The following is a 25,287-nucleotide window of genomic DNA, read 5'->3' as shown; positions in this document are numbered from 1 at the left end:
GGGGGGGCCTGGATTGTTGCCTGGGGGCCTGTATGTGGAGCTATAATGGGGGTTCTGTCGGCACCGCAGCGGGTGGAGACTTTGTCCGGGGGGGCCGTGGGAGGCACAATAACGGGGCTCGCGGCTGCGCCGCTGGGGAGCTGGATTTGGGCCCAGGTGGGGGGTTCGGGGCCGGCAGGGGCCTGCTGGCCGGGGGTGGGGGGGGGTGGTGCTGGGGGGCGGAGCCCTGAGAGCTAAGTCGAGGCGGACCCGGGACCGGTGCGGTGGTCCTGGCCCGGTGAGGCCCCTCCACCCCACTCGGCGGTCCAGCCGCCGCACCTTGGGCGCCGCTGAGCCCTCTCCTGCCGCACGCCCGGCCCAGAAAGAGTCCAGGGCCCGGGCCGCGGGGGAGGGGCCGCGGTGGGGGGAGAGAGCCAGCCTGTCCGGATCCCCCCGTTGCAGTGGGGGCCTGGGGGTTCGGGGCCCCCCAAGAGCTGACAAAGGGACAAAGAAAGCGTCTCTCTCCGAGCGCGCCGGGAGAGGTGGGGGGCGCCGAGTGTGGCCCCCCTCCTGCGGACGCTGATTGGTCCCCGGGGCGGGGGTCACGTGCCCCCCCTCTCCGCCCTGCTCTCCGCCTGCGGGCGCCCTCCGAGTTTAGGGCACCTCCCAGAGGGGGCGCTGCTGTAGGAACCACCCCCCACCCCTGCCCCGGTAGATGCTGGAGCTGGGAGTATTTGCAAGAGTCCTGGGGCTGGAGGCGATTCACAGACCCTCAGCCCCTATTTGGCCCTCTCTGGCTGAGGTCTTTGGCATCCTACCTTCCCTGCCCCTTCCCCCCACACCCCCCACCCCGGAGGTTGTCATCTTTGACCCGCATACTGGAGGGGAACTGAGGCTTGGAGTTAGAAGAAGGGACCTTCAAGCTTTGGGGATCTGGGTTTGGGCTCAAGGAGGAAAGCGGGACGGTGGCTGATGGCTGGGCCAACAGAAGAGACCCCCCCACCCCATTTACAAAACTGCATTTCTTCATGTTTCTCTGGGTTCCCTCAGCTTCTCAAGGAGTCCACTGGCTGGAGCATCCCCTCCTCCATGGGCTCCCCCCCACCCAGCCTCTTTCCCAAATCCTAGTAGACGCTATTCAGGGGTGAATTTGGGGATGTATCTGGGCAATTGCTCTAAACTTTATTTAGAATGAGTACAGCATGTGGGGAGATGGCTGGGGCTCACCAGTGGGTCCAGGGCCCACCTGGGAGGGGGTCCTAAGCTCTCTAGGAAGTTGGCTGGGAGGTCACTGTGGCCCATAGGAGATCCCTTGAATACTGGGTAGGTGGTGGCCTGGCAAAAGCTTCATTCAAATGGCATGTGAACTGGCCTGTTCCCAAGAGTAGATGGAGAAACTGAGGCCCAAGAAATTGGCAGAGTGGGCAAAGAGGGAAGCCAGACCTCTCCTCTCCTGAGGTTGCTAGACAGGGTTAAGGGGGAAAGGAGCTGCCACATCAGCTGAAACCCAGGAGTCCTCCCAAAGGTTACCCTGGACCCACCACCACCCTGTCCACTCTGGGCTGTGTGGAAATTTGGGCCTGGAGCTTCCAGTGCCCCAGCCCTCTCCAAAAGAAAAAAATTCGGTGTAGAGGAAAGAGCTGGGGCTAAGAGGGCCACAGCTGTGTGACCTCAGACAGGTGTCTAGTCCTCTCTGGGTTGCCATCTCCCCAGGAGGCAATCTTTGGGTTTAGGGCCTGAGTGGAGGGAGATGAGGCAAAGAGAGGTCACATAAGAATGCCCTGGATTTGTACCTCTCCACTCTCCCTCCAGTTCCTGCCTACCTTCTGCTGGGGTTGAGCACCCACGGCTCCTCCGGGTCCTGTCGCCTCCTCTGCTTTGAGGTGAGACAGTGTCTCTGAGCGGAGGTATTGCTTACCCGGCAGGGGCCCCTCCTCCTCTAGGTTTTGTGTCCGCCTTTGTCCACTGGGCAAGGAAGGTGCTGGAGACAGGCCGTAGGAGGGTTTGTCATCTGCAGTGGCTGCCCAGGGCTTGAGACAGGAGTTGCTGGGGTTACATGGGGCTGGACCTGGAAGATAGAAATCAAACTGTCCTTGGAAAGGTGACCCTGACGTCAGCCCGCAGGACAGGTGAGCTGGGTCCCTGGAGGCTGAAGGACATGCCGGTCGCTCCCGTCTCCTGGGAAGGTGGTATCTCTGGCTGACCCCGGGGTGGGGCCCGTCCTGCATGCCTGGCCCTTTGTCAGAAGATGCTGGGGTGTCCAGAGAGGCCTCAGCCAGGGTCAGGACAGATGGAATCAGGGAGGACTGCCTGGAGGAGGGGGTGCTGGCATTGGGACTGGAGGGACGGGAAGGATGATCCCAGGAGAAGAGGAGGACAGGGATTCGAAGTAGAGGGAGTGAGCGGCAAGAATAGCCACGGCAGGGTGTGTTGGGGAGCCCTGAGTGGCTGGACTGTTTTAGGGGTGGGAGATAAAGAGCAATTAGGCCTGAGAGTTGGATAGCGTCCAAGAATGCCAAGTTGAGCTTGGGCTTTATCCCAAGGGCAGTTAGGAGCCACGGAAGGTTTTAGAGCAGGGGAGGGAATGGGCAACGTTTTGGATCTTGAGCAGCCGAAAGGAAGGGTAGCTACCAGGAGACGGGCTCCTGGAAACCCAGTGAGCTGCTTGGAGTGGTAGTGAGTGGCCTGTCCTGGGAGGCAGGCAAGTGAGGTTGATAGCCATCTTTCCAGAATCCTGGAAAAATAATTCTGATATTGGTCAGGGCCCAGGCGATCCCCCAAATTTCTTCTAAATTTCCAGGTACTGTGGGGGTTTTTGAACTATAATATTTAAGATACTGTGATTCTGAAACTCTAAGCCATTTAAGGGGCTGGGGATACTCAGTCTGATTCCTGGAAGACCCAGCAGTGATGAGGGCTGACTGTGAGTGTGGCCCCATTGAGCAGAAGTAGGGAAATTGAGGCTCCAAGCAGCCCCGGACTCAGGCCCCAGCCATCTGCCCCACATCCTGTGGATGAATTACCCAGGAGCGGCTGCAGACCGACCCCCCCACCCTAGACACAGCGCAGGTTTGGCCCACCAGAGCCAGGGTTCAGTGTGTGTCCTGATCGGTCTGGACCTGAGCCATGTACTCTCTCATTATCACGGTTGTCTGTCGCCTGGCCTTTGGGGATGTCCACGTAAAGTGACAGGCATTAGAAAGTGCCACAGAGGTGACTTAAGAGGCTGGAGACCCCTCTTCCATTCTTCTGGGCAGGGATACGGCGCCCCACCAGCCCCCCTTCATGACCCTTCACTGGTGGCCGCCCCAGGGCCTGCTGGGAGGAGGCCCAGGCTAGTGAGGACTACATTTCCCAGGATGCACATTGGCCCTGGCGGAGCCTGCTTTCCAAGGGCAGACCTAGGGGAGGACTTCCTAACTGCAGGAACCCAGAAGAGGATTATGGGTTCTAAGAGGGGCCCTGGGGGAGATCTGGTCCAGGGCAGCTGGGGAGATCAGTCACTCAACAAAAGCTCCTGTTGGCCCCTGTGTGCCGTGCCCCACGCTGGGTGACACTGGGATCCCAGAGAAAAAGGCTTTAGCTCAGGTGTTTAGTTGGCCCTCAAGGGGCTTCCAGGCTGGAGAAGGGGAAACAGGCAGGCCCTGGCCCTCTCTGCTACATGGAGTCAGAGTCCGGGCGTAAGGAGCAAATGGGGCTGGGGAAAGTTGGTCTCTGCCCAGTGGATCAGAGAAGATGAACAAAGGCGGGGCACTGAAGCTGGGGAAATGATGGATGTGTAGGAGTTCGCAGTGGGGTTGGCTACATATTTTGATAGTTTTAGAACTTTTCCCAGAGGCCAAGGGGTCAGAGCCCCTGGGCAGGTGAGACAGCCTCACTGAATTCTTGCCCTTAGAGATTGCCCACTTGGATCAGACTTACGTGGGTTTGAGTCCGTGTCTTTGCTCATTCACTCATGCACTCATGCCCCCTCCTTGAGACTCAATTTACCCATTTTTAAAGCATAGATGCTATTTTCTCTCCCTTAGGGTTGAACATTTAAAGAAGAGGACACAGGTAACATGCTAGGCATAGTCCCGTTGTTTTTCTTACTCCAGAAAAAAAGAATAACTTTGAGAAGCAGAAACTTTGTGGCCTCTGGCTCTGATCTCATTTGGAGCTGTGTGGTCTTTGCTCTCACTTCATGAGGTGACAGATATTTAATAGGTGTCTATCTACTAGGTGCTAGGTTCTGGGTACCCGGCAATGACCAAGGCAGACTGGGCCGTGCCTTTGTTGACCTCACATCCAGGTGGGGACATGGATACCAACTAGGGAAATAGAGTAAATCAAGTATAATAAGTTTTCCTGAGGACAGTAATACTGGATCGTGTAGCTGAGGAGGGCGGGGCTGTTTTAGCTGATGGTGTCAAAGAGCGTGTCTCTGAGGAGGTGGCAACTGAGCTGAGACCTGGAAAATGGGATGGAGCCAGTCATGTGGAGATCTGGAGGAAGAGCATTCCAGGAAGAGGGTAGAGGCAGTGCAAAGGCCCTGGGGCAGGACCTTGCCAGGTGCATTGTATACATTGGAGGCCTGCATGGCTGGAGCAGAGTGAGTGAGGGTTAGAGAGGGAAGGAGGAGCAGGTCTTGCAGGGCCTTGGGGGCCTCAGAGGAAGACTTGGGCTTTTACCCAAGTGAGGCTTGAACCCCAGAGGGCTGTGGGCCAAGGTGGCAGCACCTGACCCAGGGCTCACAGACCTCTTATGGCTGCTGTAGGGAGGACAGTCTGCGGGCAGCAAGGGCCAGAGCTGGGAGACCAGGGCCAAGGCCTCCGTGCTGGTCCAGATGAGCAATGATGGGGTCCAGCCTAGCTGAGGCAGGGGAGGGGGAAAGAAGTTGGTGGGTGGGGTAGATCTGGGACTTCTTACAGAAGGATGTGGAGAGAAACAAGGCCCCTTTCTCTAAGGCGTAGGGAGTACTATGGTTAAGAGTGTAGTGTCTAGACCATATGGCCTGGGTTTGAGTCCAGCTTGGCAATTTCCTGGCTGTGCAAACTCGGGCCTGTCACTCACCCACTCTGGGCCTGTTTCTTTTCTTTTCTTTTTTTTTTTTTTTTTAAAGATTTTATTTATTTATTTGAGAGAGAGAATGAGAGAGAGAGAGCATGAGAGGGGGAGGGTCAGAGGGAGAAGCAGACTCCCTGCCGAGCAGGGAGCCCGATGCGGGACTCGATCCCGGGACTCCAGGATCATGACCTGAGCCGAAGGCAGTCGCTTAACCAACTGAGCCACCCAGGCGCCCCTCTGGGCCTGTTTCTTTAACCATGAAATGATAAGAAGAACCCTTCCCACCTACCCCACTAGTACTTTCTGTAAGGCCCACAGCACAGAGCTTGGAAAACAATAGATGCCCCTGAGTGTTTGCTGCCATTCCTCTTTGAAGGTCTGAGCCCCAGGCTCTGAGGAGAAATGAGGCACAGATTGGGGTGGCAAATTCCCTGAGGTCACCCAGAAAACAGGGGCCTCTGGCCCTCACTATTTTTTCTCCACTGTTGCACAGTTCTCATGCCCCATCCCCCAGAGTCCACGTCACTCTGCCAACATCTCTGCCATTCCTGAGCCCTGACTCACCAGGACTTGTGGTCCACTCTGACCCCAGGGCCGTCCCCTAGGACCTATCTCCCGCCTTTGTCTTCTTTAAGTTCATTTGCCAGGTCTTCTGTTCCCAGCAACACTTAGCACAGCCCTGCCTGCTTCCCGCCCAGCATCTCTTAGTGGTGTCCCTTTGCAGAACTGCCCTTCTGGTCCCCTCGCACTTGGGGATCCCTGTGGCCTCCCACACATGGCCTCTGGGGGAGGGGCAGAGTGACTGGAGGAATCTGGAGGGATCAACCTGGGGGAGAGGAGGGAGGGCTCCCAGAATCCCAAGAAAGGAGGACCGGGCTCGCTGTCTTTTTGGACCCCAAGGGCAAGAACCAGATCTCTTTGTCCTCCCTAAAGTGGAGCCCCCTAGAGCCAAGCCTTACTCCCCTCTGTCCCCCAAAACTGGCCCCAAGAGCAGGGCCCAGCTCCCCTGCATTTCCTTCAACTTGGGGCTGAGGACAGGGTCTGTCTGCCCCCAGGCCTACCCAGAATTCCCCCCTTGGGAATCTGTGGGTGTCCGCCCCCCCAGCCCCAGCCCCAGCCCCACTCTGGATTCCCCAGGAGCCCCCAGGCCCCTCGGGCGGCCCCCTCCAGGGCCCTCTAATTACCCACTGGGTATAAATGACACTTTAATTTTCTCAGAATGGTCGCTGCATCGTGGAGAAAGCAGCCCCCCCTCCCTCGTTCCTAATTACAAGTTGCTGCTTCTGACTTGCCTCCTGGCGGCCCAATTTCCAAACAGTGATTAAAATTAATTACCCAGGAGCCCCCCTCCCTCCCCATCTGGGCCTGGGGCCCCCGGGGGCCAATCCGTGGCCCCCCGCTTGAGGTCCTATCTCTCCCACCTGTTCCCCACCCTGGCTCCCCGAGTGGCCTGGGGACAGGATAGCCTCTCTCTGGGTCTCCGCTTGCTTATCCGCAAATGTGCATTTTGGGCTGTGCAGCCTCTTAGACAGATGGCGCCTCATGGGCACTTGGCAAGAGGCAGCATAACCCAGTGCCCTGGGTTCGGACTCCAGCCGCACGTTTCCGTGCTGTGTGACCTTGGCCAGGTGGCTTCACGTCTCTGGGCCTGTTTTTCCATCCACGAAACAGAGATGATGGTGCTGGTCTCTGCCTCACTGGGTTGGGGTGGGCCGGAAATGAGTTCATACATGTGAATGGTTGGGCCCAGCACGGGGCTTCGTGAAATCTTAGCTTAGATCCCAGCTCCGCCGGGCCGCCGTGGGCTGCACGCGGAAGGCGGCTCAGGAACTCTTGAGCACTGGTCGTCTTCCAGAGAGACGCTCAGCACGAACTGAGTGTTTGCCGTCAGCCCAGCTCTGTGCCAAGCCCTTGACGTGCACGACCCTGGTCACGGCTGACCCTCCTGGCGTGCTGGTGTACAATAGGTGCTCAGGACGTCCGGAATAAACGCATCCTCGCGGCTCTTTTGCAAGTAAGGACTGTTCGCGGGACGCTCATCGGGCTGGTATCTGGAGCGCCTACTGCGTGCCAAGGAGCCGGCGTTGCGGGCCCCGATTTGCAGAGGGGGGGCGGGAGGAGGCACTGCCGTCCCCCAGGCCGGCCAGGGACGAGTTAACCGGCATCCAGCAGCCTTTGGAGGGCGAGGGGGCCTCTCTCTCCCCAGCCCCTCCATGGCCAGGGCCCCAGGGACTCCCTCTGGCAGCTCTGCCAAGTTCCTAGACAGCCCCGAAGCCCGACTGGGCTGCCACGGGGGGCGACTGAGGCAGCTGGAGGGGGCAGCTGTAAGCAGAGCTGGTAACTAGACCTGGAAGGCGCAGGGGCCCGGCCGCCGGGCTGGGTTACTCGATCCCCCCGGGGACACCGGGCCCTGGAGCTGGAATCCTGGGGCCGTCAGGCTGACAGCAGCTCCTTCTATGGAACTGGAAACGGGCATCCCGCCCCCATCCCGGCCATGGCAGATGGAGAAACAGGGGCTCCGAGCCTGGCCCAGAGTCACTGAGTCCCCTGCCGTGGCCCAGAGGGACCCAGAGAGGGTGAGCTGCCGGTCCGAGGCCACCTGGTGAGGCCACTTCACGTCAAGTAAACACCTGCGTACCGGGCCCTGGTGTGGTGCCTTAATTTATGGAGGAGGAAATTGAGGCACAGTGTCTGGTCTGGAGAAGGGGGAGAACCCCAGGGGTCCTCTCTCGAGATAGGGCAGCCTCCCTCCACCCGCTGGGACCTTCCCACTGCTCCTGGAACAGTTCCAGCCCCCAGGCCTTTGCCCTTGTGGAGCACCCTCCCCCACATCCTCACTGCTGTTCCCTCCTCAATCCCCAGGCCGCAGCTGGAATGTCCCTCCCCCAGGGGCCCCCCAGCCCCACACCTGAGCAGCCCCTTTGCCACCCCCTGCCATTCTTACCGTCATTTGGTAACATGCGTACCCCCTGTCCCCCCTGTGGAGTGGGGGCCCCACAAGGGCAGGGCTTTGCCACTGTCTTGGTCACTGCCGTGTCCCCGTGCCTGGAACTGTGCCTAGCACACAGTAGGCACACAGTAATTGCTCATCTAAGGAGTGAATGGACAGCTCCCGGTGTAAGGTACAGGGAGCCAGAGCTGGACACAGGAGCTCCCAGATTGGTGAGATTGGGTGGAGGTGAGAGAGGAACGGTGGTTGGGGAAGCCCAGGGACACTGAGGCTCAGCCAGGGCAATCAAGGAAGGCTTCCTGGAGAAGGGGACATCCACATGTAGCTGATATAGATGGTGAGCAGGAGTTGGCTGGGGGGTTTCCAGGGGCAAAAGCAAGGTGACTATGTCTGGGTGATTGAGGGGGTTCTGGGGAGAAGCTGGGCCTTGAGAAGGCTGAAGACGTCCCCCTGGCAGAGGGGACAGCGTGAGCAAAGACCTGAATGTGGGACTGGTGACTTCTGGGCATGCCTGGCAGGAGATGGAGGCAAGTGAAGGTTAAGGTCATTCCCGGGGTGGGAGGGATCCTTAAATGTCAGCACACAGAAATCGGCTCTTTCTTCTGTGGGGTACTAGGGAGTCATTGCAGGCCTTTGAGCATGGTGTGGGCTGAGCTTGCCAAGAGTTGCTTGGGGGGAGAGGGATCAGAGAGGACAGTGGCATTGCCCTTCAAGCCCAAATTCTCAAAAGCCCCAGCGGGAAATGCCCAGGCCCCAGGAGGGACCAAAACTCCAGCCCCCAGGCCTTTAGCTTCTGGGAGCCTCTGGAAGCAAGAGGGATTTAAGGCAGATCGAAGGTAGAACTTCCCTGCTAAGGCTGAGAGGATGGGGGAATCCTTCCTAGCTCTGGGCTTATTTCTGGAGCTGAGCTGTCGGCAGCAGCGGCCACTGGCTACGTGTGGCTGTTGGATCACGTGTGGCTGGCCCGAATCGAGATATGCTCTAAAAGTAAAACACATACAAGATTCCAAAGATTAAATGCGAAAAATGGCATGTCGAAATGTCTCGTTGATCATTTTTACATTGATTACTGGTGGAAATAACAGTATTTTGGATCTATTGGGTTAAATAAAACACATTATTAAAATGAATTTCCCCTTTTGAATGTGGCTGCCCAGAAACTGAAAGGACACGTGTGGGCGCAGTTTTCTGTTGGATGGCGCTGGTCTACATTATGTCCTCCCATCGGCAACACTGTAGGTTTGGACTTGTAGTCACCTGATGCATATAGGTGGGGTAACCAAGGCCCACACGGAAGGGGTGGGGGGACCCGTCGGATCGCAGAGCCGGGATTTGAACCTGGGCCGCGCGATGCTGGAGACCAAGCCGCTAACCTGGAGCTCTTCAGCTAACAGTGTTGTCCGTCCAGCCCGCATTCTGGGCCTCAGTTTCCCCAACAGACTGACAAGGTTAGACCCGGGGTTGGCCGGCCTGGTGCCCACAGGGGAATTGAGGTCCTCGGAAACTGTTTGATGGCCAGGGGGTGGCAGGCAGCAGCTTAATTTGGGGGATGGGTATATAAACTCTGACACGTGGGCGTGTGCACACACGTGCAGACGGCCCGCCATGGCTGGGGCACACGCATGTGCTGTGGTTGTATCTATGGATACATGTGAACACACAGAGGCTATTACGTGCTGTGGACATCGGGGCCTGTGGACATGCGGCGGGGTGGACCCACACTCCTGTGGACACCGGCCAAGTGGAACCAGGGAGGAGGGCAGATCTGGAGTCCGCTCCTGATGCTGACGCTTAGTTCATTCACCAAGACACACCCCAGACTGCCGTCACAGGGCTCCCTGTCCAGGGGGGGCAGACAGGCTCTGAACAGACTGATATGTGGATGATTATTTTATTTGGGGGTACCCATGCACAAAGATTGTTGTGCATGCTGATCCCTGTGAGCTCTTACTATGTTCAGGCTCTGGTTGGTGGGCCTGGGGTGGGGCTTGGGCCTCTGCATTTCTTTTTTTTTCTTTTTAAGATTTTATTTATTCATTTGAGAGAGCACAAGCAGGGGGAGAGGCAGAGGGAGAGGGAGAAGCAGACCCCCTGCTGAGCTGGGAGCCTGCCATGGGGCTCGACGTGGGGCTAGACCTGGGGCTGGATCCCAGGACCTGGAGACCGTGACCTGAGCCAAGGCAGACAGACCCCCAACCACCTGAGCCACGCAGGTGCCCCATGGGGGCTAAGGGCTCCAAGTGAGGCTGATGCTGCTGGTCTGAGGACCACATTCGGAGGAGAAAGGGTCTAAATTGGACACTTTGAGAGTGTGATACCGGCTAGGGAGGGGCATAGCGGTGTGTGGAAAGGGTAGAGGCTCCTGGAGTATGGGGGGGGTGTAGCGCTGGGAGGGCTGTCTCTGAAGATGTGGCATTGCAGCGGAGACCTGAAGTAAGGACAGATGCAGTTATCCTGCCCTGGGGCCCTGGGGCAGGACCGCACCTGCCTTGTTGGGGGGGCGCCCGTGTGGCTGGAGCAGAGTGGGCGAGGGGGAGATGGGGAGGAAGTGAGGGCGGGGAGGGGGCTGGGGACAAGTCGTGCCGGGTCTTGGGGGCAGCAGGGAAGAGGCTTTCCCCCGGGGAGGTGGGAGCCGTGGAGGGCTGTGGGCAGAGGAGGGCTGAGCTGACTCGACTTCTCACAGGCGCCCTCTGGTGGCCGCTGCGGGGAGGATGGACGGTGGAGGGGATGAAGGCGGCGGCCTGGGACCAGGGTGGAGGGGATGAAGGCGGCAGCCTGGGACCAGGGTGGAGGGGATGAAGGCGGCAGCCTGGGACCAGGGTGGAGGGGACTGCGTGGGTCTGGGCGAGAGACGATGGGGGCTGACCAGGAACGGACTGGAAAGGAGTGAGGATTCTGGATAAACTTGAATGCAGAGCCCACAGGACTTGCTGGCATTGGGCGTGAGGGTGAGGGAATGAGGCTGGGGGGCCGGGTGTTGGGGGGAGCTGGGGGAGGACTCCCAGGCGCGGCCTGAGCGGCCAGCTGAGGCCGGAGTGCCAGAGCAGGCTCCAGCTGGGGGCCGGGAGCACCAGCTGCCAGTCAGGAGGTCAGCCTGATCCATCCGTTCAGCACCGCTCCAGTGAAAACCCTGACAGGCTTTATGTTTTATCTGTCGTTTGGAACTTACCAGCTGATCCTAAAATTTATACTGAAGTCCCATGGCCAAGGGTAGCCCAGACACGTTGGCCTGACGAAGGGCCAGGTGGGAGGTTTTCCAGAAGGAAACTGGAGCCTATGTCAAAGTTAGGGTAACTGAGGTGCAGGGAAGACGGGAAGACTGTCCGGTCCAGGGGCCACCTGAGGACCTGAGAAGTAAAGTAGGGTGGCTTTGAGGGATTTCTACCTCTGCCTCAGTCTTCTCATCTGTACAATGGGACCGTGTGCCAAGAGTTGGAGTGATGGTCGGGGTTCCAGCAGAGAGTCCCTGCCACAGCATGAGGCCTCCTGGATGGGGGCTGGCGCTCTCTGGCCTTATGACGGTCTCTCCTGTGTGTCCCCAGGGCTGCAGGCAGGAGGCACGCCCCTTCCACGGGCAGACAAACACGTGGGTGAAGGGATGCCCCCCCCAGGCCGCGGGGTGCACAGGCTGGCCACGCAGCGCCCCCATCTGGCCCTGGTGGGGGCTTCCGGTGGCCAGGTGCTCGGGCAGGGGGTGGGGCTTCATCCGGGCGGCCGGATGCCGGGTGGCTGCTGACAGAGGCGCTGCGAGTTTCATGGAGAGAAGCAGATGGTCTTGTGGGGGGGGAGGTGCTGAGGCCTCCAGTAACCCCAGGGCAGGGGGTAAACTGAGGCCAGGTGCAGTGAGTGGGAGTGGACTCCCCCAAAAAAGCATGTGGGGTTCAGTTCTGCATTATAATCAGAATAACTAATGTTGACCGAGTGGGTTTCAGCCTCAGCTCCATTTTCGTCCATGATGTCGCCGCTCTGCGCCTCGGTTTCCCCATCTGTATAAGGGGCATGTTAACAACACCCACCTCTTGGGTGTGCTGTGTGGATTTTTACAATGCTTGGCACATAGTAAGTGCTTGGTGTTTGCTATCTTTATTATTTATTGAGCTTCCACTGTATGCAGGGCCCTGTGCTGGGTGCTGGGGACACAGTGGTGGCCAAGACCCTGTCCTGCCCTCCCAGGAGGCTCACAGTCCAGTGGGGAAGACGGACAGACAGGCAGTTAGAAGGTAGGGGGATCAGGGCGCTAATAGGGGACACACAGGCACGTGGGAGCCTGGAGGAAGCCCATCCGGGCTGATCTGGGAAGGCTTCCTGGAGGAGGTGTCTGAGAAGAACAAGTTTACCAGGTTACTGGGAGCAGGAGGAATGTGTGCCAGGCAGAGGGAGCAGCATGTGCAGATGTCCAGAGGTGGAGATGGAATGGAGGGGAGGAGCTGGGACTTCATTTTGAGGACACTGGGGAGCCATAGAAGGGTTCAGAGCAGAAGTTCTCAGCTGGGGCTGGTTTTGCCCCCCAGGGGACGCTGGATAAATGGGGAAATCTGTGGTTGTCACACTGGGGTTTCTCCTGGCATCAAGTGGGGGGGCCAGGGATGCTGCTCAACACCCCCACAGTACCCAGGACAGCCCCCCAGAGAGAATAGTCGCCCTGAATGTCAGCAGTGCCTGGTTTAGAGCAGGGGAAAAACAGGTAAGATTTGAGTTCTAGAAAGATTCCTTTGCTACCTTGAGGAGGATACTGAAGGGGCAGGATTGGAGGCCGGGAGACCAGGTAGGAGGAGGTGGGGGCTGGGCTACAGAGCACTCGGGACAGGGAGGGGACAGGGAGGTCAACACCCCATTCTTTGGCTAAGGGATGCCGGGGCTGTTCGTAAGTCGAGGAACTGGTAGGAGAAACAGGTTCGGGCAAGGAAAGCCCAGTGTGGGTCCTCAGGGGTCCTTGGATGGATCTCTGGGGCTGGGGGCAGGTGGACAGAGGGGGCAAATGAACCCCTTCCCAGCCTCCAGTTGCTGCATCACAAAGTTAAGAAAACCAGGAGAAAAAGTTAGCCGTGAGGTCCCATCCTGACCTGGGGCCTCAGTCTGCCTGTCCATGCACTTGGGTATTAAGTTACTGCTAGCCTGTCTGGGTTGAGGGTTGAGGGAATGGGCTGGGTGATTGTTGATCTTGTTATGGTCATTAGGATGCTCAACACCTAGGAGCAAGATCCTGGAGCCAGAGAGCCCTGGGTTCGACCCAACTGCCACATCCTCTCTGGTGGGACCATAGCCCCCAAATCAGACCCTCAGTGTTCACATCTGCAGAATGGGCTGACTGTTACACCGCTCCTGCTAGAGCCAGTGGGGGCTCTGTGAAGTAATTCCTGGAAACCAGCCAGCCCCAACCTCTGGTCCTTACTATGGCAACAGCAACAACAGGAATCATAATAATTAGCATTTATTGAGCACGTGCGCTGTGTCCGGTGCTGTGCTAACACCCGCCACAGGCCTATGAGATCAGTACAGTTCCCATGCCCATTTTACAGATGAGGAAACCGAGGCCCAGAGGCAGAACCTGTCCAGGATCACACAGCATGTAAATGGCAGAGCTGGGTTTTGAACCCTTGCAGCCTGACTCTGGAGCCCTGCATGGCCAGTGAATGGAAGCTTTGTTTGGAAGGTTCTTACGTTAAATATTATTCTGATAAAACGTGGGCCAAGGGCGCCTGGGTGGCTCAGTTGGTTAAGCGACTGCCTTCGGCTCAGGTCATGGTCCTGGAGTCCCGGGATCGAGTCCCGCATCGGGCTCCCTGCTCGGCAGGGAGTCTGCTTCTCCCTCTGACCCTCCCCCGTCTCATGCTCTCTCTCTCTCATTCTCTCTCTCAAATAAATAAATAAAATCTTAAAAAAAAAAAAAAGAACTACCGTGTGATCGTAGGTCTATACACAAAAGAATTGAAAGCAGGGTCTCAAAGAGATGTTTGCAACCCCAAGTTCATAGCAGCCTTATTCACAACAGCCAAGAGGTGGAGACAACCTCAGTGTCCAGCAGGTGAATGAATAAACACCATGCGGTCAGTCCCCACGAGGGAACACTCTCCGGCCTTAGAAAGGAAGGGACCCTGACACCTGCCACGACGTGGAGGGACCCCGAGTACACTGCGCTCGGTGAGAGGAGCCAGACCCAGAAGGACACATCGCACAGACCCCACTCCCAGGAGGTCCCCAGAGGAGTCCCGTCCACAGAGACAGAGAGGAGATGGTGGGAGCCAGGGCTGGGGCAGGGGGTGGGGAGTCCGTGCTTCATGGGGACAGAGTCTCCATGTGGGGAGATGGAAAGTTCTGGGGACGGAGGGTGGGGATTGTTGCACAACAGTGTGAGTGTGCTTCATGCCGCTGAACTGTTGCACTTAAAAATGGTTAAGATGGTAAATTTATGGTATATATATTTAACACAATATAAAAAGAAAAATGTTTATCAAAAAAAAAAAAAAAAAAAGGACAGAGCACCTGAGAGGCCGGGATGACCCAGGCAGGTGTTGTGGGGGAGGAGACTGGGGTGGGGAGGGCAGCGGCCTGGGGGTGGAGTAGGCAGCAGCAGGCTGGAGGCCACACTGGGGGCCTTGACTGCAATGCAGCGGCTGGGACCTAGATCGGGGTTACTGGGAGCCATGGGAGGCTGCAGAGCAAGGGAGGAGCCAGGGAAGGAAGCTCTTAAGGAAGCAGAAGCATGTCCCCCGAACACGTGGGATCCGGGCATCTGCTGAGTCACAAATACTGGAAGTCCAGGGTCGTGGAGAGGAAGCTCTGCTGGTCCTCGCAAGGCCTTCCTGTTTTTTGGCCCTGAGTCCTCAGAGGCAGGCACTCCAGGGCCAAAGGTCCTGACCACCTTCACCTCCAGGGTTTCAGAATCTTGGAGCTCTGAGGCCAGGACAGGGCGTGGCGATGTCTCTGCTGCTCAGACGGGGAAACTGAGGCACAGGGCTTGCCTGTGGCTTCCCGGAAGGACGAGGCTGCAGGCTTCTTACTCGGGACCTCCAGACTGCACCCCTGCTGGTAGGGATGTGGAGGGCTGGGTTCCAGAGGGTGAGTTCTGCTCACACTTCCACCAACCGATCATCACCCGGAGGGAGTCTCCACGCTGCACAACCGGGCAGGTTCTCCAAATTACCTTGAACAGGAGCGGGAAGCAGGCTCCCTTGAGGGGTAGTGAGGTGCCTGTCACAGAGGTATTCCAGCAGAGGCCAGAAAGCCTGGACTTGGGAAGGAAGTCAGACTCACCGGGGCCCCTCTGAGGTCCCCAGCCAGCTGGAACATTCTAAGATTCTAAAGTATGGCAACTCTCAGATTGTGGTTTATAAAATTCTGAGAGACTGAAAAAAAATTTTTTTTTTAAAGATTTTATTTATTTATTTGACAGAGAGAGACACAGCGAGAGAGGGAACACAAGCAGGGGGAGTGGGAGAGGGAGAAGCAGGCTTCCCGCCGAGTAGGGAGCCCGATGTGGGGCTCGATCCCAGGACTCTGGGATCATGACCTGAGCCGAAGGCAGACGCTTAACGACTGAGCCACCCAGGCGCCCCGAGACTGAAAATTTTTTTAAGCCTTTCATTTTAAGATTGTTGTGGCTTATTTTTTTAAAGATTTTATATATTTATTAATTTATTTGAGAGAAAGAGCGAGCAAGCGGTGGGGCGGGGGGGGAGGAGAAGAGGGAGAGGGACAAGCAGGCTCCGCGCTGAGCAGGAAGGCCGACGAGGGGCTCAATCTCAGGACCCTGATATCACTACCTAAGCGGAAATCAAGGGTCAGTCGCTGAACTGACTGAACCACCCAGGCGCCCCAGGATTGTTGTTTTAATTGTAAGATTTCTTGAATATATGTTTTGAGATTGAATTATTTAAGTACGTGTTGTTAAGTGTTGTGTCTATCATTATCGTGATTATTTGTTTTTTTAATTATTTAATATGATTTTATTTCAAAGTCATTTAAATATTGTCATTATTAGTTTTTGGTTCGAAACCGTTTCCGGAGCTCTCACTACGATGTGGTCAGAAAGTCTTGCTGATAATTAAATAAGTGCTGGCGTTACTAATATTGCCGAGGTTTGTGTTATGTTTTATTATATGACCCCGTGGGGAGTGGTTTTCGGGTACTTGAAGGTCCAGGCCACTGCGGCTCGCGTGCGCCATCTCTCGGCGGAGGGCGGAACTGCAGGCAGAGCAGCTCACCGCCAAGCCTCTCGCCCGCAGGTCTCACTTCTCGTCGCCCCGACCTCGCCATGCGGACCCCGCGAGCGCCCCCTCCTCGCCCGGCCCCACTGCTCCTACTGCTGCTACTGGGGGGAGCCAACTGCCTCTTCCCCGAGGAGCCGCCGCCACTTAGCGTGGCCCCCAGGGACTGTGAGTGGGGGTCCCGGGGGAAGCAGGAGTCCGGAGGGAGGGTCTTGCTTCCCAGCTGGGTCGGCTGCCCACTTCCCTCAGGGCTCACCAGACCAGGCTCACCCCAGCCCTGGATCACACCCCTCCCCCAGACCTGAACCACTACCCCGTGTTCGTGGGCAGCGGGCCAGGACGCCTGACCCCCGCAGAGGGTGCTGACGACCTTAACATCCAGCGAGTCCTGCGGGTCAACAGGACCCTGTTCATCGGGGAGAGGTATGAGGGATTGTCCGGCAGAGAGTGCAGGGTGAGGTGTGGGGAGCAGGTGGTGGCATTTTGGGGAGGTTTGCACGATGGACCATATTGTTTGGCTGGAGTACAAATTGGCATCTTTGGGGTGGGACTATATAAAGGCTGCTGACTGAACTCCACTTGTGGTTACAGTCTGGAGTCGGCTATGGTGTGTTTGTAGGTGGGGACAGTTCTTTGGTCAGAATTCCCTGGGTTTCTACAGAAGGTGCTGATGTGGGGCTCCAGGGCTTCTCGGAGAACGTGACATTTGAGTTGAGACCTGAGTGATGAGGAGCCAGCCATGGGGACATCTCGGGGGAGAGGGAGAAAATCTGGGCAGAGAGCACAATCTATGCAAAGGCCCTGGGGCAGGATCCGGCCTGGCGTGTTGGAAGAACATTGAGGAGGCCCGATTGGCTGGAGCAGAGTGGGTGACGGGGAGATGGGGAGGAAGGGAAGGCGGGGAGGGGACTGGGCAGGTCGTGTGGGGTCTTGGGGACCACAGGGAGGACATGGGCTTTTACCCCAGTGAGGAGGGAGCCCTGGGGGGCTGTGGGCAGAGGAGGGGGGTCCCGACTCAGGTGCTCATGGGTACCCTCTGATTGCTGTGGGAAGGACGGACCGAGGGCTGGAGCCAGGGGGACCAAGGCGAAGGTGACTGCCCTGGTTCAGGGTGGACTAGGGTGGTGGCCGTGGAGTGCATGAGAAGTGGGTAAATTCTTGGTAGACATTAAAGGCAGAGCTGACACTATTGGCTGATGTGTGGGAGGCGAGGAGAAGTGACAAGTTGAGGGTGCCTCCCAAGTTGTGGCCTTTGCCCCTGGAAGGACAGAGTGGCCTCAGCCGAGATGAGCGACAAGGCAGGAGCAGGTGTGGGGACAGTTGGGTGCAGCGTGGTCGAGCTGAGTGTGAGACGCCCCGGGAAGCCCCGCAAAGAGACCTCCAGGATCATCTGGACCCCCAAGTCTGGAGCTCAGGGGAGGGCCCGTCTGGAGACAGGACTGTGGGCGTCGTCCTGCCATAGACAGGGGTGGGGAGAGTGGACAAGGCTGCCCGGGAAGGGAGCGGTTGGGAGGGAAGAGGCCCGAGGACCCAGCCTGGGCATCGGGGGAGCGGTGAGAGACCGAGGGGCTGGAGAGGTGGGAGGGGAGCTGGGTCCGTGAGGAGTTCCCAGGAGAAGGAGGGGGGCACAAGGTGAGACACTGCACGAGGGGGAGGAGGACAGGGAAGTGACTGCTGGCAGTTTCTGCGGTGGGGGCGGGGGGGAAGAGCCTGGGGAGACTGAGAGGTGGTGGGAGGGGCACCCGATGGCACCTGATGAAGGGCACTGGACAGTTCTTCATGTTGGGAGTAGGCCCCCAAGGCCGTGGGGCGTGTAAGCGTGAGGTGGCATGTCAAGGAGTATGGGGTGTGCTGGAACCTGTGGGTCACTTCAGGACCGGAGGAGGCGTGTGATGGCACGCACGAGCACGCGGGGGCATGTTCAGTGTTGCAGTCGCTCGTGGCTGAGGCGCTGGCACACCCCTGCACGTTACGTATGGGACACACTTCTGCCGCCAGGGGAATGGAGAGTGGGGGCGGGGGGGCTGAGGCTCCCATCCTCACTAGCTGCACCTCTCCCCTAGGGACAACCTGTACCGGGTGGAGCTGGAGCCCCCCACGACCACGGAGCTGCGGTACCAGCAGGTGAGGAGGGGGCCCAGGTGGGAGGGGTGGGGGCAGCACTTGCAGCTCCTGCCAGGGGGCCCTGACACGGGCTGGGGAGCAAGAATTGGGCGGCAGGGATCCCTCTCCCCTCACCGCTGCCTCTGCTCTCAGAAACTGACCTGGCCCTCCAACCCCAGTGACATCAACGTGTGTCGGATGAAGGGCAAGCAGGAGGTGAGTGGGCCCTGGCCACGCCTCCAGCCACGCCCCAACCCGGCCCAGCTCGGGGCATATGGTCCTCTGTCTCCATCCGGGGCCTGAACCCTCCTGTTGCCGTGGCTGTGCCCCGAGAGCCTGGCCACGCCCCCAAGTGGTCCTCAGGCATGGCCACGCCCCCAGCCTTGGTCTTGCCGGAACTCCATCCCTTCAGTGGCCGCCGATGCAAATTATTTCTGCCCCTTGGTGGGTTCCTCAGTCACTTGGAAGATCCAGTCGCCTTTCAACCCCTGATGTGGTCCCAGTCCTGGCCACGCCCACATCCCCGGCCCCGCCCCGCAGCCCCTCCAACCCTCGATACTAAGCACGCCCACACCCGTGACCACGCCCACCATGGCTTCTGTCTTCCCGCCCCACCCCAGGGCGAGTGTCGAAATTTTGTAAAGGTGCTGCTTCTTCGGGACGAATCCACGCTCTTTGTGTGCGGTTCCAATGCCTTCAACCCCGTGTGTGCCAACTACAGCGTGAGTCCCCGCCCTTCCAAGCCCTGATGCCCCAGGTCCAACCTCCTGGTCTTGGCTCACCTGCCCTCTGCTGGCCCGGCACTTTCCCCAGACCACGTCACCTCCTACGGGAAGCCTTCCTGGATATGCCCTCCTCGGCCGCTCACCAGGAGCTCCAGAGGAGGCTTCCAAAGGAGATCCGGGAAGCCATAGCTCACTTAAGCTACAAGCCAGTTATAGGATTAACTAGAATTGACTTTTAGACCGGCTCGCAGAACAGTACACTAAGCTCTAGAGAGTTTAAGTGGCTGACCAAATCACAGCATCCAAGGTGGAGGCAGGATTCCTCAGGGGTGGGGGGGCTGCCAGGTGTGGCCAGGAGCGCTGTCACTCAGGCCCCATCCCCCCTGCAGATGGACACACTGCAGCCCCTCGGGGACAACATTAGCGGCATGGCCCGTTGCCCGTACGACCCCAAACATGCCAACGTTGCTCTCTTCTCTGGTGAGTGCCCCCAGCTCTGACCATTTGCTGGGGCCCCAACCCTGACCCATGTGGCATTTTCCACTCTTGGAGGCGGGTTATTATGAAGGTGGCTGTGAAACCGAGAATCTCGGCCACGGTCAGCACTCAGCCAAGGTCAGGGCTCAGCTGGGGGAGCTGGAGATCAGCCTGGGCTCGGGCTTAGGTGGGGTCAGGGCTCGGTCTAGGGACAGGAGCTTCCTTGGGCTCTGGGCTCAGTCTTGGAAGATCAGGTTTTGGCCCACCCTGCCCCTGGCCTCTGTGATGTAACTTCTCACCTGCTTCCCCTCAACTCACGCCCATCCAGAAGGAATGCTCTTCACCGCCACAGTTACTGACTTCTTAGCCATCGATGCTGTCATCTACCGCAGCCTGGGGGACCGGCCCACTCTGCGAACTGTGAAACATGACTCCAAGTGGTTCAAAGGTGGGGCAAGCATTCATCAAATCCCCCCACCAGAATAAGAGTCCCAGAGGAGACAGAGAGGGACTCCCATCTCATCTTTGGAACCTACTGACCTCTTTGAAGACAAAGCTAGAGGAAAGATTTCAGTTGGATCTAAAGTAGAACTTGCTGGAAATGGGTGGTTTGGAAACCTGAAATGGAACAACAAGAGGGATATAGCGGGAACTTAGCTCTTCAACACATGAGGGAAGAAGGTGACAAAAATAGTAGATGTTGCTGTTTGTGGAGGGTAGACACAGTGATTTTAGGATTCGGACACCCAACACCCCCCAAAACATCTTTGAGTCTATTTTATTTTTGCCTGGGTAATTGGCCAACATCCCCCCTTCACTGTAAAAGCATTCACCTGAGCTGATGTGTTCACAGCCCTGGAATCTCCATTTCTCATGTTAGGGGCTGAGTTCTGACCCTTTCTCTCCTACAGAGCCCTACTTTGTCCATGCGGTGGAGTGGGGCAGCCACATCTACTTCTTCTTCCGGGAGATCGCGATGGAGTTTAACTACCTGGAGAAGGTGAGGTCCTCTCTCTCCCACCCCTGAGAGGCACTGGTTCTGGGGCATGGAGCTGAGAGGCTCTGGTCATGGGAAGTGGGGAGTAGAGGTGGATCCATGAATCTCCACCTGGGGCAAGAGGTTCTGCCCTCCACCTCTGATCCTCAAGACCCTCCACTCCAGCCAGGACCAGGCCTCTGAGGCTGGAAGACATTAATGGAGCAGCCCTGGTGCACACAGCCCTGGGTGAGGTTCATGGGTTTGAAGGCAGGTAACACCTCTGGGTTCCAGTCCTGGTGTTATTGCTATTCGCCTGTCCACCCACCCATCTCTCAACCATTTATCCATCCTTTATCCACTGTCCATCCATCTGCCTACTTACCCTCCTACTTAGCCACCTTCTCACTCACTTCTCACTCACTCACCCATCTATGTGTTCTGCAGCCCACCCATAATTCCATCAACTCATGCATCTATCTATCCATTTATCCATCTGCCCACCCATCCACTCAACCATCATCCATCCATCCATCCATCCGCTCATCTACCTTACCTCCCACTCATTTCCTTATTCACCCATTTATCCAGCTTCCTGTGCATTCATTCATATACTTAACCGTCCACTTATCTATCCTCTTTTAGCTCATTCATCTCTTCATATATCTGTCTACCCTTTGGTATATCCAATTGTCTACCCCCCCATAACTTATTCATCCATGCCATTCAATGTTCTGTCTATCCATACATCTGCTCATCCATCTACCCATGGATCCACTCATCCATCCACCCATGGATCCACTCATCCATCTACCCATGCATCCGCTCATCCATCTACCCATGCATCCGTTCATCCATCTACTTATGCATCAACTTATCCATCGACTCATGGATCTACTCATCCATTGATCTGTCCTTATGTTCTTCTTCATCTGCCCATCCATCTATTCCTCCTCCATGCAACCACCCATTTATCCACTTACCCATCCATCCATCCATGCACCCACCCATCCATCCACCCACCCACCCATTTATCTCCCATCTATCCATTCATCCATACACACATCCTTCTACCCATCCATCTATCCATCCATCCATTCATCCATCCATCATCTCCTTCATTATTTTTCTTTTTTTCTTTTTTTTTAAGATTTTATTTATTTATTCATTAGAGACAGAGAGAGAGAGAGGCAGAGGGAGAAGCAGGCTCCCAAGGAGCAGGGAGCCCGATGCGGGACTCGATCCCAGGACCCTGAGATCATGACCTGAGCCGAAGGCAGACGCTTAACCATCTGAGCCACCCAGGCGCCCATCCTTCATTATTTTTCTAACTATCCATCATTATCTCCTTCACATTTGTTCATCTATCCATCCATCTATCCACTCATCCTGCCATCCCTTCACCTACCCATCTACCCATCTGTCCTGTCCCTCACTCCACCAGGCAGCTGGACAGTTAAGTGAGAATTCTTCCCCATTTACTACTAGTGTGACGTTGGGCCAGTCACTTCTCTTTCTCTGGTCCTCAGTTTCCCCACCTGTACAATGGGGATATCGGTCCCCTCCTTTGGAGAGTTTGGGAGGAGTGTAGGAGATGATGAGGATTATGTGCCTGGTACATAGTGAGCAATCCGTAAACACGTGAGATTTCGATTGGGATAGCCATGGTTGTGATGACCATCCCTGACATCCCCGTGTTTCTGCTGGGGAATGCGGTGCTCAGAGGAGTATGGTGACTAACTGGGGTCGCATGGTGAGCCAGTGACAGACTCCTCCATCCCGGCCTGGGTGATGGCCAGTGCGGCCTGTGGGCAGCCTTCCCGGACTCAGGGCTCAGGCCCCCATTTTATCTGCTGTCGCACCAGGTGGTGGTGTCCCGCGTGGCCCGGGTGTGCAAGAATGACCTGGGAGGTTCCCCTCGGGTGCTGGAGAAGCAGTGGACGTCCTTCCTGAAGGCGCGGCTCAACTGCTCTGTGCCTGGGGACTCCCACTTCTACTTCAACGTGCTGCAGGCCGTCACGGGTGTGGTCAGCCTGGGGGGCCGGCCTGTGGTCCTGGCTGTTTTCTCCACCCCCAGCAACAGGTCAGAGGGCCCCGAGGGGAGCAAACTGGGGCACTGGGGGGAGAGAAGCAGAGAGCTCCCACATTCATCATATATTCCCTGGGTCCTGGGCTGGGCGAGATTGGACTCCCGAGCGGCATCAGCCCCAGACTGGGGTGGGACAAAGCCAGCTATTGACCCTCCATGGCCCTTTGGTCAGAAGGGGCCAGATGGGGGGTGTCCTCATCTTCTGCCTTTAGAAGGGGGGGGTCAAAGAGGGCTTCCTGGAGGAGGGGACATTGGAACGAGCCACCAATGGGTGTGAGATGGCAGGAGAGGGAAGAGCATTCCAAGTTGAAGGAATAGCATGTGCAAAGGCCCTGAGGCTGCAGTGAGTTTGGTGTGTTTAAATAATAGGGAGGAGGCCCCCGTGGCTGGAGAGGAGGAGGCAAGGGGGAGAGTAGAGGATATGAGGGCAGAGAGGTGAAAAGCCACTGGGAGGAGCCTGTACTGTATCCTGAGAGCTCTAGGGAGCCATGGGAGAGTGAGGAGCAGAAGAGAGACAAGGTCAGATGTGCATTTTTGGAAAGCCCCCTGGGGCATGGGTTGAAAGGGGGCAAGAGTGACATCTGGGAGCCTGGGTGTCCAGGCAAGTGACAATGGGTGGCCATGGAGGGACACGGGTGGCCATGGAGGAGCCAGCCTGTGGTCCAGTCTGAGCCCTGTTGAGAAAGCAGAGTGACTGGAGTGGATGGGTGGCATCTCTGGCCCAGGGTACGGAACATCTAACAGCTTCACCGGGACAAAGGCTCTCCAGTGCACTTGTCCAAGGCAGTGCCCTCCACCAGGCTCACCACTGCCTCTCCCCTAACTCCCCCAGCATCCCTGGCTCGGCTGTCTGCGCCTTTGACATGACTCAGGTGGCCGCTGTGTTTGAAGGCCGCTTCCGTGAGCAGAAATCCCCTGAGTCCATCTGGACACCCGTGCCGGAGGATCAGGTGCCACGGCCCCGGTGAGAGCCCCCTTGATCCTGAACCAGGTACCCAGGTGGGGTGTCCTGACCCTAGGACAAAGGGCTGGGACTTCCAGGTGGATTTTGTGGGGCTGAGTTCAGCTGTACCCATTACACAGATGCAGAAGACTGAGGCCCTTTCTGCAGGGCAGCAGGTCCCCCGGCAAATCAGAGCCCCTGTGTAGGGATGCGCGAGGCCACCCTGACCACCGCTTCCTCCCCACCTAGACCCGGGTGCTGTGCAGCTCCTGGCATGCGGTACAACGCCTCCAGCGCCTTCCCCGATGAGATCCTCAACTTTGTCAAAACCCACCCCCTGATGGACGAAGCGGTGCCCTCTCTGGGCCACGCGCCCTGGATCGTGCGGACTCTAATGCGGTCAGTCCCCGTGCATGGCTGGGGTCCGGTGGGCCAGTGGGTGGTGACGGGGTGGTGGGTGGGGAGGAAGAAGGGGGCCACCTGTGGGCATGAGGGGGAAGGCGGAGAGCGGTCCTGCTGCAGTCAGGCCCTCCAGACAGCTGAGTATGCAGCGACCCAGGGCCGCGTGGTGGGGACGGGGGGGCGGGGGGAGAGAGGTGAAGGGGGGACCGGCCCAGGCTGGGGTCCAGCTTGGGGGTCTGTCTCTCTGTGATGTGCCCCCGCCTGGCATGGGTGGTGTCTCTACACATGCCCAGGGCACCGCAGGGGCTATGGGACCAGCGTAACCCCTGCCCACCCTGGCCCCAGGCACCAGCTGACGCGAGTGGCTGTGGACGTGGGCGCTGGCCCCTGGGGCAACCACACCATTGTCTTCCTGGGCTCCGAGGTGGGCACCGTCCTCAAGTTCCTCATCTGGCCCAACGCCAGCACCTCGGGCACCACTGGGCCCAGTGTCTTCCTGGAGGAGTTTGAGACCTACCGGCCAGACAGGTGAAGTGGGCAGAGGTCGGGAGGTGGGACCGGTGGGCGGGGAGACGGGGCTCGCCCTCGAGTCTTGCCAATCTGCTCACCCGCAGGTGTGGACGGTCGGGCGGCGGCGAGGCAGGGCGGCGGCTCTTGAGCCTGGAGCTGGACACAGCCTCAGGTGGCCTGCTAGCAGCCTTCCCCCGCTGTGTGGTCCGCGTGCCCGTGGCCCGCTGCCAGCAGCACTCAGGGTGCATGAAGTGAGTGCCCCCTGGCGCAGGCTGCGGAGGTGAGGGGGAGGCGAGGGGAAATGAGCATGGGAGGCCGGGAGAGCCGAGTTCAAGTCCAGGGCCCAACAGCGTCCTGACTCATTGAACGATGAGCCCATGAGCCAGGCAGAGGACACAGCTCGTGCAAAGGCCCTGGGGCAGGAGCGGGCCTTTTATGTTGGAAGAACAGCAAGGAGGCCCGATTGGCTGGAGCAGAGTGAGCGCGCGGGAGAGAGGGAAGAGGGGAAGACAGCAAGGGGAGTGGGGCAGTTGTGCAGGGGCGGGGTCCTCTGGGCCATGGGGGAGACTTGGGCTCTCAGAGGTGGGAGCCCTGGAGGGCTGTGGGCAGAGGGCTGTATGAGATCTGACTGACATCTTTAAGAGCAGCAGGAGCAACAGCTGGGGACCAGGGAGACAGCTGTCTCCCTGCCGTTAAAACGGGTGGCAAGATCGGATGTAAAGTTCTGGTGCGCCCCTAGTCTCAGCGTGAGCGCTCAACACGGAGAAATCCTTCCCTGAGCCCGCCATCATGGCAATAACGACACCTGGGCTCCCACTTGGGCAAAAGTGAACTGTCCTGCGCCTTATCTAGAAAGCGGGGAATTAGTAGCCCCTAGCAC

At 57.9% G+C, this 25,287-nt stretch overlaps 1 protein-coding gene across 7 annotated transcripts in view; it reads left to right on the top strand.

The window, feature by feature from the left end:
• SEMA6B (semaphorin 6B) overlaps positions 1 to 25,287 on the top strand; it is a 28,598-nt gene that overhangs the window by 642 nt on the left and 2,669 nt on the right. Inside the window, exons 1-15 of one of the 7 annotated variants that reach the window (XM_081802201.1) lie at positions 14,725 to 15,034; positions 15,957 to 16,053; positions 16,201 to 16,350; positions 16,482 to 16,605; positions 18,246 to 18,306; positions 18,439 to 18,501; positions 18,906 to 19,007; positions 19,400 to 19,490; positions 19,816 to 19,935; positions 20,399 to 20,487; positions 22,329 to 22,546; positions 23,385 to 23,516; positions 23,745 to 23,894; positions 24,243 to 24,425; positions 24,512 to 24,658. In XM_081802201.1, the coding sequence (XP_081658327.1) occupies positions 16,230 to 16,350; positions 16,482 to 16,605; positions 18,246 to 18,306; positions 18,439 to 18,501; positions 18,906 to 19,007; positions 19,400 to 19,490; positions 19,816 to 19,935; positions 20,399 to 20,487; positions 22,329 to 22,546; positions 23,385 to 23,516; positions 23,745 to 23,894; positions 24,243 to 24,425; positions 24,512 to 24,658 (1,601 nt within the window). In that variant the 5' untranslated portion in view covers positions 14,725 to 15,034; positions 15,957 to 16,053; positions 16,201 to 16,229. Of the gene's footprint in view, positions 1 to 14,724; positions 15,811 to 15,956; positions 16,054 to 16,200; positions 16,351 to 16,481; positions 16,606 to 18,245; positions 18,307 to 18,438; positions 18,502 to 18,905; positions 19,008 to 19,399; positions 19,491 to 19,815; positions 19,936 to 20,398; positions 20,488 to 22,328; positions 22,547 to 23,384; positions 23,517 to 23,744; positions 23,895 to 24,242; positions 24,426 to 24,511; positions 24,659 to 25,287 lie in introns of those variants that run through there. The other 6 variants (XM_081801991.1, XM_081802337.1, XM_081802128.1 and 3 more) reach the window with 6 other exon arrangements.

The sequence above is a fragment of the Leptonychotes weddellii genome, chromosome 1 (assembly GCF_054177405.1).
Source record: "Leptonychotes weddellii isolate Sample4059 chromosome 1, ASM5417740v2, whole genome shotgun sequence".
In the NCBI taxonomy this organism is placed as follows: Eukaryota; Metazoa; Chordata; class Mammalia; order Carnivora; family Phocidae; genus Leptonychotes; species Leptonychotes weddellii.
This window is presented reverse-complemented; position numbering and strand designations above follow the sequence as displayed.